This window comes from Mastacembelus armatus, chromosome 4 (genome assembly GCF_900324485.2).
Source record: "Mastacembelus armatus chromosome 4, fMasArm1.2, whole genome shotgun sequence".
NCBI lineage: Eukaryota > Metazoa > Chordata > Actinopteri > Synbranchiformes > Mastacembelidae > Mastacembelus > Mastacembelus armatus.
The window spans coordinates 23,250,797-23,266,501 of record NC_046636.1 but is presented as its reverse complement, the minus strand read 5'-3'; the positions used below and the strand labels follow the sequence as shown (position 1 = coordinate 23,266,501).

Sequence of the window (15,705 nt, the reverse complement as noted above, 5' to 3'; positions counted from 1 at the left end):
CGAATTAATTTCCCCATTGAGAGTATCAATCACTCAAGCAGTTTTTTCTAAACTCATTAGCTTGGTAATTGTCCTTGTTTACAGGGGAAAGTCAAGACGGGATGGACCAGCAATCTATACAGGCTTGAGCAATTTCCTGCATACCTATGGTTCATCCTCCATGCTAATTCACAGATGGGACACCTCTACAGTCTGCAAGGTTTTTATATATTTTTCACTTACCAATTTTCAATAATACAGTTTTTAAATGGAGTTTCCACATTTAAAATTTTCACAGTTTTTCAGAACACTCACCCACATTCAACAGACGAAGTGAGCGCTCACACATGGGATTATTATATAAGGATGGTGCTTTAGAAAATAGTCACAGGCATATTCTGAAGCTGAACCGACCATAGAATTAATCGAGAACAGAATCAGAACTTTAATTAATAATGAAAATACTTACTATAGAGTATTTTTTCCTGTGTTTAAATGTAAATTCACAATCAGGATTTGGTTTGTACCATCTTGAATGTGTTTAAAGTGTAAGAAGATGAAAATAGTGACAAGTTTCATCAACCGCCTTCCAAACCATGCAACTCACTGAGGTGTTGTCTTTATGTGAATAAATAGGACATGGCTAGATTAAGCATATGACGCATGTGACAAAACATGCTGTCACTCAGAACTATTTTCAACTCAATTCAAGATATACATTAAATCTAATTACAGGGTATTAATTCTTAATGTCATCATAAGGAATTTGCTGGAGCTGTCATAATTGCATTTTTGATGGTGATAAAAACTGATCACATCCTTCTCTCTAATTGCAGCACTCACTGTTTATATGTATGTATAGTGCAAATATCAGCACAGTGTGCTGATGTTGGTGTCTCTAACCTGGTGTTAACCACAGACTAAATCCTATTTGGAGCCATGCAGTTCTCTGGCAGACAAAAGCAAAGCCAGCAGCCAGCTCAGCACTCAGAGGTAACATTTACACAGGGGACTGAGAACATACTGTGGATCCCTACAGCTACACAGCCAGCTTGTCAAAACTGTCTTTAGACTCTTGGCTTTAAGACCTTATGGACTGAGGACCCCACCAGGTCAGAGCAGGTACTACAGGCACACAGGTACAAAACGCTGTTCTTGTGCTGTAAAACACTATTGGTTTTGGAAATGGTTCATGTTTTGCATGTCATCTTATGATTATCTAAGGTCTTAAACTAGACACAGTCTTTATTTCTTTCTATGAACAGCTCAAATTCAAAAAAGGGAAAGAAAAGAAAAAAGTTAAAAAAAAAAAAACTTGGTCTGGAGTGTCCAACACTTTAATACAGAAAATTGCAGATACAACAGAATACTTATTAGTTTACTTTTCTTACAATGACTCAAAATAACCTACTAATCACAACAAATGTAAAACATATTACAGTTAAAACATCTATACACAGGCAAATGTACACAATATAACACATATATACAGTTTTTTAATATATTATTATATAAAGATTTGTGTTTCTTTTTTTACTTTTACATCTGGAAGCCAAACAGCTTGAAGAGGGAGTGTTTCGCAGAAGGAGAACTGTTAGAAATATCACACTGAAATCATATATAGTGGATAGGTAGTTTTTATATAAAGTTGTTGGATCCCGTGTATTTAGCACACTGACAGCTGAAATAACTGAAAACAGACAAAGAAATAACATTTACATACACAAAACTCACTGTTAATACCTGTAAGTGCTATTGATGTTACTGGATGAGACAATATCTGAAGCCACATTGTTCTGCATAAATAAGCTTACACAGAGTATGAAGTGATATGTGCAGCTCCTTACATGGAGTGGAGTGTTTGGAGATTGTGCATCTTCTCAGTAAACATGAAATGTATACAAAATGTGATTTCTCTTTAGCTGCTCTGAGGTCAGCACATACATTCATGAGTTTAACCATTTTAAAGAGTTGTAAACTAATTAATACTGCACATATGAGAACAACATGTTGCATTTGACCAGAAACTACTTGATGTTGTTATATTTAGGTTTTTCCACAGGAAATGCAATGTGGGAAGAAACTGTTTATGAGGCAGAAACCTTTCAAATGACAAAATCATAATATTCACAAATTTCCAAAAAAAAAAGAAAGAAAATAATACAAATATATATGTCTGAGTTCTAGTCACTCTTTCCTCAAGCCGGTAATGCTTCCAAGTTCTGTTTGTCTCCTTATGTTGCTATTTAAAATCACATATATATATATTTATATATGTTTTTTTTTTTTCCTTACAAAAGCAGCAAAATAAGGAGTAGAAGTGAGAGTAGGGAGCTCTTGACTGCTGCTGCAGCTGAAGAGTCTGACACCCCCTGGTTGTAAAGACGAGGAGGCCTCGGGGAATTCTGCTTTAGTTTACTGGGTGGCAGCGCCTTTAAATCTTCCAGAGCGCCGAAGGCTGCCATGGAGAACTCAGGATCTCCTGTGGTCAGCAAGTCAAATACACAGGATTGAAAGTACACATCCTCCACCTGCAGAGTCTCTCTACATTTGGCCGTGGCCCGCTCCACCGTGTATACCTGGTGTGGAGGCCTTAGAGGACCCATCTCTGTGTTGGTGCCCTGAAGGCGGGGCTGCTGGCTCTGTCGGCCCAGTGTGTGCTCTTTGATCAGCTCGTTGCGTGGGCAGCCGTGCAGGCAGAGCTGCAGTCCACCACTGTCCTCTGAAAAGTCCAGAGTGTCCTCTGGCATGCGGATGGCAAAGGTCAGATAACTGCCAACACGCCGGACTATGATTGAAGTGCCCATGTAACGGGCCTGTATCTTCACCTGACGGCCCACTCCGGAGCCGCCCCGCTCTACGATGGTCAAGCTGCCGCTGTCCCCGCCGCTGCGAGTCCCATCTTGAAAAGCCAGCGGCAGATCCTCAGTGGTGGCCTGGTACACCTTCTGATCTGTACAGCCGTGATAGGACTTGAAAATCACAGTGATCTGAAAGAGGAGAGGAAACATAAGGTCAGTATAAAGCATTATATTTCAACATTTCACTAGATATATGTTTTTAATATTATCTGCTAAAGTTTTGAATCTCTCCATGCATAAAGCAACAAGGAAATAAGTTAAAAAGCCATCTATTCACTTAAATGTAATGACGACTTGAAAAAGATATCCATAGGAATGCCAAATAAACAGTACCAATTAAAGTCACAAGGTGGCAGCAGGGAACCACAAATTTAAATGGTTGCAGTGCGTGTTCAAGGCCCTGTTTTTTTTGCCTGTGACATGACAGCGATTCTCTGATGTAATCTGTAATGACGACAGATCCATAACTACTGCAAAACGTTCAGATGATTGTCAGTATTGGTCCACTGATTTGTAAACAACTGAATAGATACATGCTATGCAGATAATCCACTGCCAAAATCATTACATGGTCTGTCACCTTTTCTCTCATCTTCTCTTAAATATACACTCAAATGCAAAAAAAGAAAAAAGGAGGTAATGCCTGTTTTTGTCCTTGAATGTTGGCTCAAACTACACAGTTTCCTAACAGCCTCAGTTCTCAGTCTATCTTCCATTACTTCTACACTGGCACTGCTAGTGTGTGCTCAGTGAGTGACTGTGATTTGTATTCCAGCTGAGCTTTGAAAATTTTTCGACAAAGTGGTGACTGTGGTTATGTTTACACTTGCGGGGATACTGTATTTGATGGATGATTTCCTGTCTTAGGTCTGGCAGTGGAAAACAACTGCAAAAGCATGATGGGGGCATGCAGGTGCTGGCATACACACATTACTGTACCTACACTACAGGTTTACATTAGGCTACACAGCAAAGACACACTATGAAGGTTTCTGAAAGAGTTTGTGGAGAAATCCCTGATGTAATGCTACACTGGTTTATAGTTTTACACTGTTTTCAAACAGGGGAATTTATACTGGAAAGTGTAAGGAATGCCAATTACATCACCTGACCATGGGAACCACAAATTATTTACTGTTTAAGCATAAAATTAATATAAAAGCAGCTTAATGAATATATTTCTAATGGACAAATGGGTGAGCCTTCAATACAAATTCAGTGCCAACATATAGATTGAAACAAATGAGCATGAAATGACAGCCTTTTAAATAATAGAATAAAAAAAATAACCCTTGGTGCTATCCAATTATTCCTTCTTTTTCCACATTATTCCATATTTACACAAAAACTACCCAGTTAATTATTTGACCAGAGGGGTGAAAAAACATTCCATATAGTGGTGGTGGAGGAAAATGTTTGAGTGAGCGTTAATCACTACCATATGACCACCCATGTGTTAAAGGTAGAGCGCTCAAGCATGTCTGTGATTCAACACCACTGAAGGACTCCCCTCCTCTTTTTTCCCCCTCACAGATCTGAAGGAGCTCCAAGACAAGAGGAATGCTGGAGGCTCAGGAGGCACCACTGAATGACGATTAACTTCACATGTTTGATACTTCATTGGAATATTTGCTTGCAAGCTAGTACTCAGAAACAGCCTACTCATATAGGAGGTGAGTTTTATCCTGGGTGTAAAGCGACTATTCATTGCTTATATGGATACAGGTGGTTGTAGTGATATTCACTGTTGATACAAAAAATAAAACACTAAAAACAATGAACAGCACTTAGTTAGGAAGGATGTTCGTTTCACTGCACCTGCTAAACTGGTGTTTTGTGACCTCTCCAAAAAGTTGCAATATAGACCCGAGTGGTTTATTTGCATCTCCTTAATCAATGCTTCTTTCTTGCAAAATTTTAAATAAATTTAGCTATTTGGTCTTAAAAATGTATTTAAATCAAACAATACAAGAGAAAACCCACTTGGATAAAACAGATATAACAAAACAGTCTATATACGTATGCAAGCTGTGACAGGGGTCATAAGTACACCTCTTCACTTCTCACAATCCCAAAAAGTTGAGAACTGCTGCCCCATACACAACCTTACCTTGCTGGTTGCTGTGGCACTGGAGCCGAGGACAACAGGCACATTTGTCACTTGCACAGACAGGAAGCGATTATCAATCAGAGGCCACGCCCCTTCCACCTTGCAGGTCTGAAACTCATCTCGGAAAGTCCGTAGGTGAGGGTCTCCAAATAGTCCACAGTGGGCGTATTTTTTCTGCTGACTGGCTGAGCCTGAAAGGAGGACCCGGTTTTCGTAGTCGCATAACTCTGACACGGCCGGCCGAGATGTGCTCGGGACCTTGGCCGAGGACGTGGGCCCATCGCTGGAGCAGTTATGCTGAGAGAATAACTCCTTAATGCGGAAGACAGCTGAGTGGTAGACTAGATCACCTCTACAGCTGCGCGCCTGGCGTCGGGTGCACAGGGCATAGGCCCGTAATGCAATGCAGTAGTCCACATCCAGAGCCACATCCTCCTGCAGGCCACTGGAGGGTGAGGTAGAAGCCACATACTCTGCATTGCAGCGCTGGATTCGACACTGCTGGCAGTGAGCTGAAAAATAAAAACAATGATCAACGCATGTACTCTACTGGAACATCATCAAAATGTAACAAGTGCTCAAAAGGGATTCATTGGTTTCATCAATAATCTTCCACTGCAACAATGATGCTGACTAGCTCTAACAAAATCTTTCTTCCTAGTACAATCATAAGATGTGCCTTGGCAATTATGAATACATTACCTCAACTCAATGCACCCAGTAAAAGACACAGCAGAGTCAAAGATTTTCCACTATCGGGTTCAGCTCAATTGGAAGAGTCATTAAAACCCAAATGTGTGAGCTCACAAGGCCACGATCGCACACTGCGCTTGAGACTGAGTCAAAACCTATTTTCCCCAACTAGGCCTCACAGAAATAGCACATAGTCTCCCTGTAGGAGGAAACCAACCTGTGTTAGTTTACCACAAGGTGCTGAATGTGGTTTGGCTGTTGCTGAGGGAATTGGTCCATGAGCTACACTACATGGCACATCAGGGCCCAGTGTATGGGGCAAGTAACTTTAAGAGGAATATCACAAAGACTCACAGTTTTTCAGCAAGGTCCAAAGTGAGAGAATGGGGGTTGTGGATTGCCAAAGTAGCAACGCCTAAATTCGGGGCTTCTGATTACATTATGACTCACCAGTGGGATATATATTATCAAGGAAAGCTAAGAAGTACAACTACTTCTGTGGGAATTAAAACTGCAGATATTCATCAAGTTGGGTGGGATGTCTCATATGCTGACGGGGATGGATTTCATTTTCCATTTCCAACAGACAGCAGATCAGCATCAGCCTGTGTGCACAACACATACATCACTTTTACAGCAAGTCAGAGGTCCATTGCAACAGACTGCTCCTGTGTTGCAATAGAATAATTATCTGTTTACTCCAGAACTCCATCTAATCTCCGAACAGCCTGGACAAAGGCAACAAGATAAGCTTGGAGATATTTTTTGGCATCATTTCTTCTCTTTCACATACATCTGATGCCTTGAGAGGACATGACAGATGATTAATGCCTCTCAGAGTCACTGCACTTCAGCACAAGCCCGATAAACAGCTGAGATGGAGTGTGAGAGGTCAAGTTAGAGGCATTCAGCATCTCTCCTCTGAATTCCTGTGTTACTGCAAGGTCACTCAACTCTGCTGTGACTGACACTTTTTGACAATCACTGCCTGCATAGGCATCAACAGCCATGCCTCTCGCTAAAAGGTCTTCAGGCTCTAAAACTTAGTAGGCCAACAACAAATGTGAAGAGCATGCAGGATACAAGAAAACAGAAAACTCAAACTGACCACACAAACAGGATTTGTATTGGTATATTATAGATTAGTAGATTTGAGTTAAAGACAAAGACACTGTTTTCTCATGGTGTAAGCTTTAGATGTGAAATACTGAATATTTTTATAATAGATAAATATTATTAATAAAACAGTCATTACATTTTGACAAACAAACAAACTTAAATTATTATATTATGTAGTGTTAGATGAGATAGCCTTTATATTGAAACTTTCAGAGAGCTATTTCTGCATATTTCAAGTGACACTAGTTTTTAAAATAATGTTTAAAAGGTCTAGGTACAACAAGCTTTCACAAAGCACCAAAACAATTAAGAGGAACCCGAGGGCCTCCCAGGGGTCTTTAATAGTAGTGCAGGACATATATCCCATAACCTTGTACCATTTGTTCTCTTTCGATATAATTTTATCAGGGTTCAGTCATTTCATTGAAATATGAGGGTTTGCAGTTTTGGTAAAAAAAAAAAAACAAAGTTCACTTATTCTGTCATTTTTTCCTGATGAATTTGATATGACATTTCACTTAACATTAAAACACACCCTCTTCAAAATAATACCGGTAATCGTCTGTATTTTATTATCGTCTATATTCCCAAGTCAGACTTTGCTGCATGTCGAACTTTATCCAACACTCCAGTCTCCTGCGTGTCTCCTTTGTCTTAAACACCAGAGTGTCCAACACCTTAGAAAGCGGCCACGACATAAGAAATAATGCGCTTTATACCCGAGACAAAGCTTGCTCATGCATGGGGGTCCAACAAGGTGGACCCCCATGCATGGAGGCTAACAGGTAATAAACAATGCATGAACAGGGGGAAACACCGTTGTCCCCTACAACAAGCTGAACTATCCAAACTGGGTCGAACAGTTCGGGCAGTGCATCAGGAGACATTGGTGTCGTGTTGAAACAAGCTCCGTGGTTTTCCTTTGGTCTGATGCTAGTGAGCTATGCTAACTGAGAGTCACCCCGTAGCCGTAACTTCTCACAACTCGCTAAAAACAAGCAGCAGCGCTGCGTGTGTGTGTGGTTCAAATGTGGCGGCTGCTAAGAGCTGGTGACCGGTTATTTGTGGTCGTCGTTTCGTTTGGGAAAAGTGCTGCGTTTGTTGAAAGAATAGCAGCTCCGTAAAGTGAGTTAGTTAACTCGTGCTGCTCGGCTAGCAGCGGTAACAGCGCTGCGGCGCAGGCTGGAGGCTGGGACACCCCGCAGCACCAGGACCTCGTCCCCCCCCCCCTGTGGATGGGGTTCATTTTAAACTACAGCGACTTTTCTGCTTCTTTCAACACGACAAAACACCGAAAACCGAAGTGTCGATGCGTATGAAGGGCCCTAAAAGCGTTAAAGAGTCTGGGTGCAGCCACACAGCGCCGGGGAAAGTTAACTTTTGCCATCCCCACCTCCATTCCGGGGAGTGCACAGCTTTGCATGCAGAGCAGGACTGAAGAGTAACACTTACCTGGTCGAAACAGCAGCGAAAGCAAAACCATCGTCAACGTTACACAGTCCCAAAGCTGCCGCTTAGCCGTGATTTGAGGTCCGCTTCTCCCCATACCAATCCATTCAGTTAGAATGGAGTTGCTCGGCTGCTTCTCATCGACGCTGTGGCTGCGGGAAATCAGACAAAAATTCGTCTTCTTCCCAAGCGCTGTCATTCAAAAGGGGCCCCTGTCTTCAGGGCGGCTCTACGAGGGAGGGGTCTAAAGTGTAGACGGGCCCCAGAGGTGATTGCTGGCCAATGAAAGACTAATTATTCACTAACCACTTGATATTTACATGTTGTGGCAATTACTGGGGATGAGGACGGTGGAAAAGTGGTTAGAAATTATAATTGTCCTGATTAGACTCGAAGAAGCACCGGGTCTGGTGCTTATAGATCAATAGTTACACAGTCCTCTATCTATTATTTTTACACATGTCTCTGCTGAGGTTGAAATTTAGAGCCACTCACTGACTCAGAAGTAAAGTAGTCAAACCTTCCTCATGCACAACTGGACCAGAATAGAAGAAGTTTAAACTCTTTGCACTACAAAGCAGGACATCTGTCCTGTTTATCCCCCCCCCTCCCTCCTCCTGAGGACAAATGTTTGTGTGTTTTCAGCATTAAGCAAGATTTTCTCACCTGCTGTTTTCTCACAGCAGACTTGGTGCTAAAATAGTGGGCTTGGATTGACAGTTGTGAGTAGACTGGTTTCATCTTGCTTAGTTTATCTGTCCCATAAGTTAAATATAGGACTTTTAAAGTTAGGACTGCCCTGATATTAATGGCTGAGACAGAGAGAAGAAAAAAATAATATGTGATTTTCTCCAGTATATCTGGGGTGGGTAAATTCGTCTAAGGCCTTTTCCTGGTTACCAAGGAGGGATAACCTGCCAAAAACATGGGCATTTTCTTTCTATTAAAAAAAATAAAAACTCCCAAGAAAATACTTTGACTTAATTATTTTCTCTCAGCAAATCTCAGTGTGCTATTAATTTTTCCATTACATTTCCAGTTAACAACTTATATGTTACTCTTTTCCTTTTGTGGCCAACTTTCCATCTCTCTCACTCCTTCAATGACACCCTGTCTTTCATTTGCACAGCTGCTGTGAGACCAGACCATCTGCAAGGCACAGACTCACCAGCTTTCAGCCTTCGCCTGAGACACACTCTGTGGTTTTGTGCCATGCATATAAAGAATTTGAATGCACCAGCCAATTAGTGAATAAAATATTGATGTTAAGAAAATAAACAGTTAAAGTTTGTGTATTTTCTATAATTATAATACAAGTTAAAGATTTGTTTTGGTGACATTTGTGCTGTAGCTGTGGGTCTCTCTTTGCGCCTTGTTCCAGACTTTATGAGAGAGAAGTGAACCTAGACAGTTAGTGGATCACTGATTTTTCTATACACATGCAGGCTCCTCCGGTCAACAATTGTGTGATTCAGGTGGTCTGTCAGTCTTGTGAAAGGCGTTCACAGGCCCATGTTGATATGGAGCTGATATACAGCATATAGTGGAGGGGGAAACAAAGACAGCTCAATTCAAGTGGAACATTTGGATTGTTCTGAGCTTCCACAAGGGTCTCTGTCACACTGGAGCCAGTGTTTGTTCAGCTAATTTTGGAGGTTTGGCTAGTTGATCGGCTTTATGGTCACATTTTACATCCCCCCAAACAGATTACACTTCGTATTTCCCATGACAACTTGGACACAGGGCAATGACGTAGTGTATGAGGGAGAACTGTTAATGGTGTGGGCATACTGTGTGGTTATATAAAGTGAATTCTTGCAAAACATGTCTCACCTGTTAAGGTGTCTGTCTTTGGAAGCAAGCGATGGCATTTCCTGAGGAAGAAAACACATTGCTTACTTTAATTTATAGACTCTGAATAGGTGAGAATTCTTGGTTTTAGTGACAGAAAACCTTCATGCCCAATGTGTGTTACATAAAAATGAAGAAAAACTAAATCAAAGCAGTAGTTGAAGTCAGTAAGCTGCTGTCTACTGAATGAACTGTGGTTCCACACTGCTGGACTGATGGCTACTGAAGCAAACAGTTAATTGATCCAGGTGGATGGTAAGGATGAATTCAGCACATGAAAGGAACTCAAAGACCGCCTGTCAGGCTTGATGGGTGGAGAAAGACCTCTTTCTTCCCACATTTTCTTATGAGCGTATTGCATTGCATGACCCAGCAAATATGTATACACTACCTATTCTAAAAACAAGCTGGAGAGAGTAAGGGAGAGAGTGGGTGTATATCGGGTAAAAAAAAGAAAAACAAGGCTAGTGTATTCTCCTGCTGACAGTGGGTCACTTGTTCTGGTACAATAGAAAAAAATATAGTCTAAAGAACCTTTTTCTTTAAACCTAAAGAATAAGGAAGGGGTTTGATTTTTGGACAAACTTTAAGAACATCTGACAGATGAAAAAAGAATAGTGCTCAAATATAAAAAACTTCAGACTTAGTGGCAGAAAATGTAGAAAGTTAAGCAAAAGAGTGAGAAGTAAAGAATGGGAGAGATGGGGGAAGGGAGGAGCAAGGGGGAGGAAAAAGAAGGAGTGAGGGATTGGGTTTCCTCTGACTGTGTGTCTGGGCAGCTCCACATGTTCCTCATTAAGGTCCTCACACTGTGGGACCAGCTCCACACCAGGATGCTTGTTATTGTTATTAGGCCCAATGTGCTGTGGTCTGGTTGGAAGTTTGAAAACAGGCCCAGTCCAGGACCATCTCCTCAGCTTGCTGTCCTTTAACTAAGGGAAACAATAACTGTACTGACCTCATATATACACTGCCATGTGGTAAAAATACAATGCATTTTGAAAACTAACCTGCAAGTAATGTATCTATACATACATGAAACTGGAAAAAATGTAGTCAAGTCTAGTCTCATACACACTGATCATGTACTGCAGTTTTATCACCTGTAAATACAGAGCTGCTTATGAACCATCTGTTCTCTTTGACTATTGGCAGGAGTGGTAACCCTTAAACAGTTTAGTTTTTCCAGATATGTGGTGTTTACAAAATAATTAAAAAAGTACAGTTGCAGGAAATTGTTGATGTTTCATGCTTCTGATTTTTGTTTAATTTCATGCCCATCTAGATTTGTCAGCTGAGACATGTATCATGTTTCTTCTAGAGCCTGATAACATCAGAGATTGGAATCAGAAGTAGCACTCGCCCTTGTAGCCTCCGCTAGCACCACACGGTTGCAATATAAGAAACACACTTATTGAATTTTAAACAGGAACCAGAGCAAATTGAGTTTTTTTCTCTTTTTTTCTGAGAGCCCCTGTCTGAAATAAAGTGGTCTATAGCACAGCTGACACAGATAGTGAGAGATGCAGAAAGCGAGTGTGTCTGGTTCAGGCCTCTTGCTGTTAGAGGGGATCTGTTATCTCAGCAGAGATAAGGGAAACTGTGGTGTGAGTGTATACAGGGCAGTACTGATAGCATCTCCATTCAAGGATCCCACTTACGGCACCCTGATTGATAGCTGACAACACAACCGGGGATGGGGAGGCTTTTGGAGTGTTTTTGAAGGTACCCCCATCCATGCAGACATCTGTTTGCTAGCTTCCTTTGGATCTTTGTCTTCAGTAAACAGACATTAACACACATGGATGTCATCCATGTGGAGAGTTTGCTAGTCAGGGTTTTGCACTACCTAATGTCTTAAAGTATGAGTGTGCAAACAATGTATTCATTAATCCTCTTAAGACTTTTATTCATTTGTTTTTATGTTAAATTAATTAATTCTGTTTCGCTTGCTCTCATTTTTCACTTTGCTGCTTTGTCTTCACCACACAGAACTCAACTCCACTGCTCTTCTTCCCCTCCTTTTTCACAGAACAAATGTTGACACAGCATCAAGCTCCGACCTCATGAATAGACAGTCAACTAACAGGTAACCCTAGCTCCAGGGTCGCAGGGTCATCCTGGGCTGATGAGGGATGATGGGTAAAATAAATGGAGAGCAGCACACAGAGGGACCTCTGATGTCCTCAGCCTAAAGGGAGAGAGTTCAGGGCCATTTGACCTCTGACCTATGCCCTGCCTATGTGTTTGTGTGTATGTTGAGGGTTAAACCTCCCCGATCTTGAATTCTCTAATATTTTTCTGCTTTTTTTCTCTAGCCAAGTTTTTTTTTTTACATTATAAATCAAGTAGTAAAAGCAGTTCAATGTACAGCTTCACTGAGCAGCCTGTGAAGCTTATTCCAATCTATAACCTTGTTTGAACATGCCATGATGACACTCCCCCACTTATAGTCAGATGAACCATGATGCATTATGGACACAGACAACAAATTGCTTTGTAATGACCTATGACAACTCTCTTTTGCTCCCAGAATATGAAATGCTCATATGCCTCAACACTCGTCAGCTGAAGAATTAATTGTTAGTATTTTCCACCTTTGAATTTGTTCAATTGTGTGAAGAATTGCTGAGACATTATCCAGTGTAGTAAATACACTTTATTTTCAAAACTGGATTTTGATTTTAAAAACAGCAAAAGTCGTAGTCAAATTTACCACAAAGTTAGTTAAAAATATATAGTGAAGTGCTAAATGTGACATTTGAAGAATATTTTTTCATGTTGGATATTGCTCAAGTTTACGGTCCACTACAAAATGACCTTTGGATGCCTAGTTCCTCTTGTGCTATCAGCAGAAAGATGCAAAGAATTATCAAATGCTTCCCCTCATGCATCAACATTTTTTGCATTTAGTTTTCACTGATATGCATGTGTTTAATATTTCAGGAAAATATTTTATCTCTCTTTATATTTTGATAACCTTGAACAGCTGTTTATTTTACACAACTGACTTATATCTGTGACTATGTAATCATACAAATAATGTTTGCCCTGGTTGTTTAAATCTATTTTCTTTAGGCTGATATAGGGCTTGTTTTTGGTTTTTTTTTTTTTTTAACCCCACATGCTCTCAGCACTTTGCCCTTTACACCTGACTGCTCAAGGCTTAATCTTCAGATGCATTTGTGATAAAGCATGTCAGTTAGTATGCAGCAGTTGGTATTGTTTCTGTCCTCACACACCCAGACAACTGCCATGAACCAGGAATAGAAGGATAGACAATAACCCAAGAGTACAAATATAACCATTCAGCTCTACCAAATTTTTTGCCAAGAAAGCTTGAGCTGGTCTAAGGCAGGAAAACATGGAGGAACATGGCAAAGGTAAACACTTCTACCAATCAAGTTTGATAGACTCACTGCTATATACTCCGAGTACAGATACGTTAGATGGAAAAAAGTCCACAAAGGAAACTGATATGTCTGTTTTCCCCCTTTTCAACAGATGTTTCTCACATTTACATTTATACTGTAAAAGAGTCATATCTTATATGGCTACGTGGTATCATGCGAAGACACATAAAACACAATTTAAAAAAGAACTAGCTTTTATGTTTGCGTTTGTGACTTGCTATCAATGAACTGTTAAAAATTAGTTTTGCTGGCAGATTAATGTATTTTGTATTAGACAAAAATTTGTGATGGCATACATAAAGATAACACTGACAGCCTGTTATTTCGAATAGCTTGATTAGCATGTTCATTGTTTGTGAATATGAGGATGTTATGAATCATGCCAAAGAGGAGAAAAAAAGAAACTTACCTTGGATCAGTATTTTTTTGGTATATGCTGTATTGTGAATTGGAGCACTTCTCTAAAAGGAGTTTGAATTGGCGGACACTGTGAACCCTTGTTCCCCCTACAACTTCAGCTGGCCAACTAAGAACTTGGGCAGCAACAGGGACAGATAGCCATTGGAATCAGGGCACATGACAACAGCTGTCTGTTTCAAGAATCGGCACTTTGATTAGAGCAGGATGGTAGTGAGCGATGTGGCCTAATTCCTACATATCTGGGTAGGGCACTTCTGAGAAGATTAAAAAAAAACAAAAGCATTGACTGGAAAAAAAGACAAGCAGAATCACATGCATATTTAGGAACATGCTCACTTGCAAACACACACACACTTATACTACACTTATACTACTTATATTCATAGCTATTGAAACCATGTGTCACACTTGGAAAGCTTCCCATATTTTCTAACAGTCCATTGCAGCCGGCCACTGGCCCCAGTGTAAGCTGAGCATATGTGTAACATGAATAAAACTTCTCTCTGTTATTATCTGCCTTATCTGTTTATGTCAATCCTCATCCTTTAGTACTCCAGCCCCACCCCTACAGTATTGCTCCTTCTACACATATTCTTTATGTGCTTTGGCTTTATTTTGTTAGCCCTGCTGTTAATGCTTAGTAACAATCACCAAAACACTATAGGGTCACAAATTTACCTACATCCGATCTTTCATGTGGTTTCACAGCTAAAGCATGATATGAGCAGCATTCACAAACAAGAGAGATCATGCCCCATAATGTGTGTTTCGTTATCAGTTGGCTGCTGCAAACAGGCTGAGGAGATGTGAATGTGATTAACCTTGCCAGACTGACTCAGCGCGCTCGCTCCGGGATATAAGCATGCGTTCCTGGTGATTTATAGATGTGGAGTAGTCAGCCACAAGGCCTCAGGCTAAGGGAGAGCGGAGGAGAGAGCAAAACAACAGTACTTAATTCAAGTCTGACAAATATTCTGCAGGAAATCCATACAGACTGTGCCATCAAATCTTTCAGACCCCCTGGTTCTTCCACAGTTGTAAATAACAACTTGTAAACTCACAAATTCCACATTAACACAGCTTAAAAAAGAAAAAAATCATTGTCTCCTTCAGTTTACTTTATGCAGTAGTACACCATACTGTTTCTGCCTTGCTCAGACAGCATAGAAAATGTGTCTTTGCAAGCTCCCTGGGAAATGCGCCTTAGAACAGATGTGAATTTCCAATAAAAGTGATTCTTAATCCTGCATGCATTTTTTTTAAGTTGTGAAATTGCAAAATACCTCATAGACTGCAAATGATTCATCCCACATTGTTCTTTCCTCCCTACCAGAGTTTGTTCCATTCAGTCTTTTTAGGCAAGCAGCTGTTCATGTAGACAGCTGCATCGGCCATTCATTGCAGCCAAGAGGCAATTAAAAAATCAAGCCAATGTTGTGTTTCAGTTGATCCATTGCTATATCTACATATAATCCCTTCTCTCATTGCTGTGCCTCACTTTTATGTACATACACACACACACCATCTTTTTTCTCAGGGACACACGCATGAGCTCATGAACATCAAGAATGTCAGAGACCAATCATGATGAGATAGCACGGAGATTCACTTGTTTTCTACAGGCAAAAGCCTCAAAGTGCAGTGACATGGCACAGTTGGATCTGAGGCACTATTGAGGCCAGAGCTGAGAGGAGCCATGTAATCTCCAAGACTTACTGGTCCACAGATTTTTTCCATATCTTCTTCAGTGGGGGTATGCGGCCACACAAAGTCTGACTGGCGGCACACTGGCATTCAGCGGAGGGATAAA

General features: G+C 40.7%; 1 protein-coding gene across 2 annotated transcripts; it reads right to left on the bottom strand.

Annotated features, from left to right (window-relative positions):
- Positions 1 to 2,204: 2,204 nt before the first annotated feature.
- rgmd (RGM domain family, member D) lies at positions 2,205 to 14,036 on the bottom strand. 2 transcript variants are annotated; one of them, XM_026305553.1, is made up of 5 exons: positions 13,885 to 14,036; positions 10,045 to 10,085; positions 8,215 to 8,363; positions 4,951 to 5,462; positions 2,205 to 2,969 (listed from the first exon to the last, which is right to left on the bottom strand). In XM_026305553.1, exons 2-5 carry the CDS (start codon positions 10,080 to 10,082, stop codon positions 2,271 to 2,273), a joined length of 1,398 nt encoding a protein of 465 aa, XP_026161338.1. In that variant the 5' UTR covers positions 10,083 to 10,085; positions 13,885 to 14,036; the 3' UTR covers positions 2,205 to 2,270. The 2 variants fall into 2 exon arrangements, with proteins under 2 accessions (XP_026161338.1, XP_026161337.1); XM_026305552.1 differs by lacking the exons at positions 10,045 to 10,085; positions 13,885 to 14,036 and having other exon boundaries at positions 8,215 to 8,699.
- Positions 14,037 to 15,705: the final 1,669 nt, after the last annotated feature.

What these genes read in the sequence shown, in the direction of transcription:
- rgmd (XM_026305552.1), bottom strand. Translation starts at nt 8,410, where the DNA reads ATGACAGCGCTTGGGAAGAAGACGAATTTTTGTCTGATTTCCCGCAGC. An exon ending in TTCGCTGCTGTTTCGACCAG is followed by an intron (nt 5,463 to 8,214) that starts GTAAGTGTTACT and finishes TTTATTTTTCAG; the next exon opens with CTCACTGCCAGCAGTGTCGA. An exon ending in GTGCCACAGCAACCAGCAAG is followed by an intron (nt 2,970 to 4,950) that starts GTAAGGTTGTGT and finishes CTCCTCTTTCAG; the next exon opens with ATCACTGTGATTTTCAAGTC.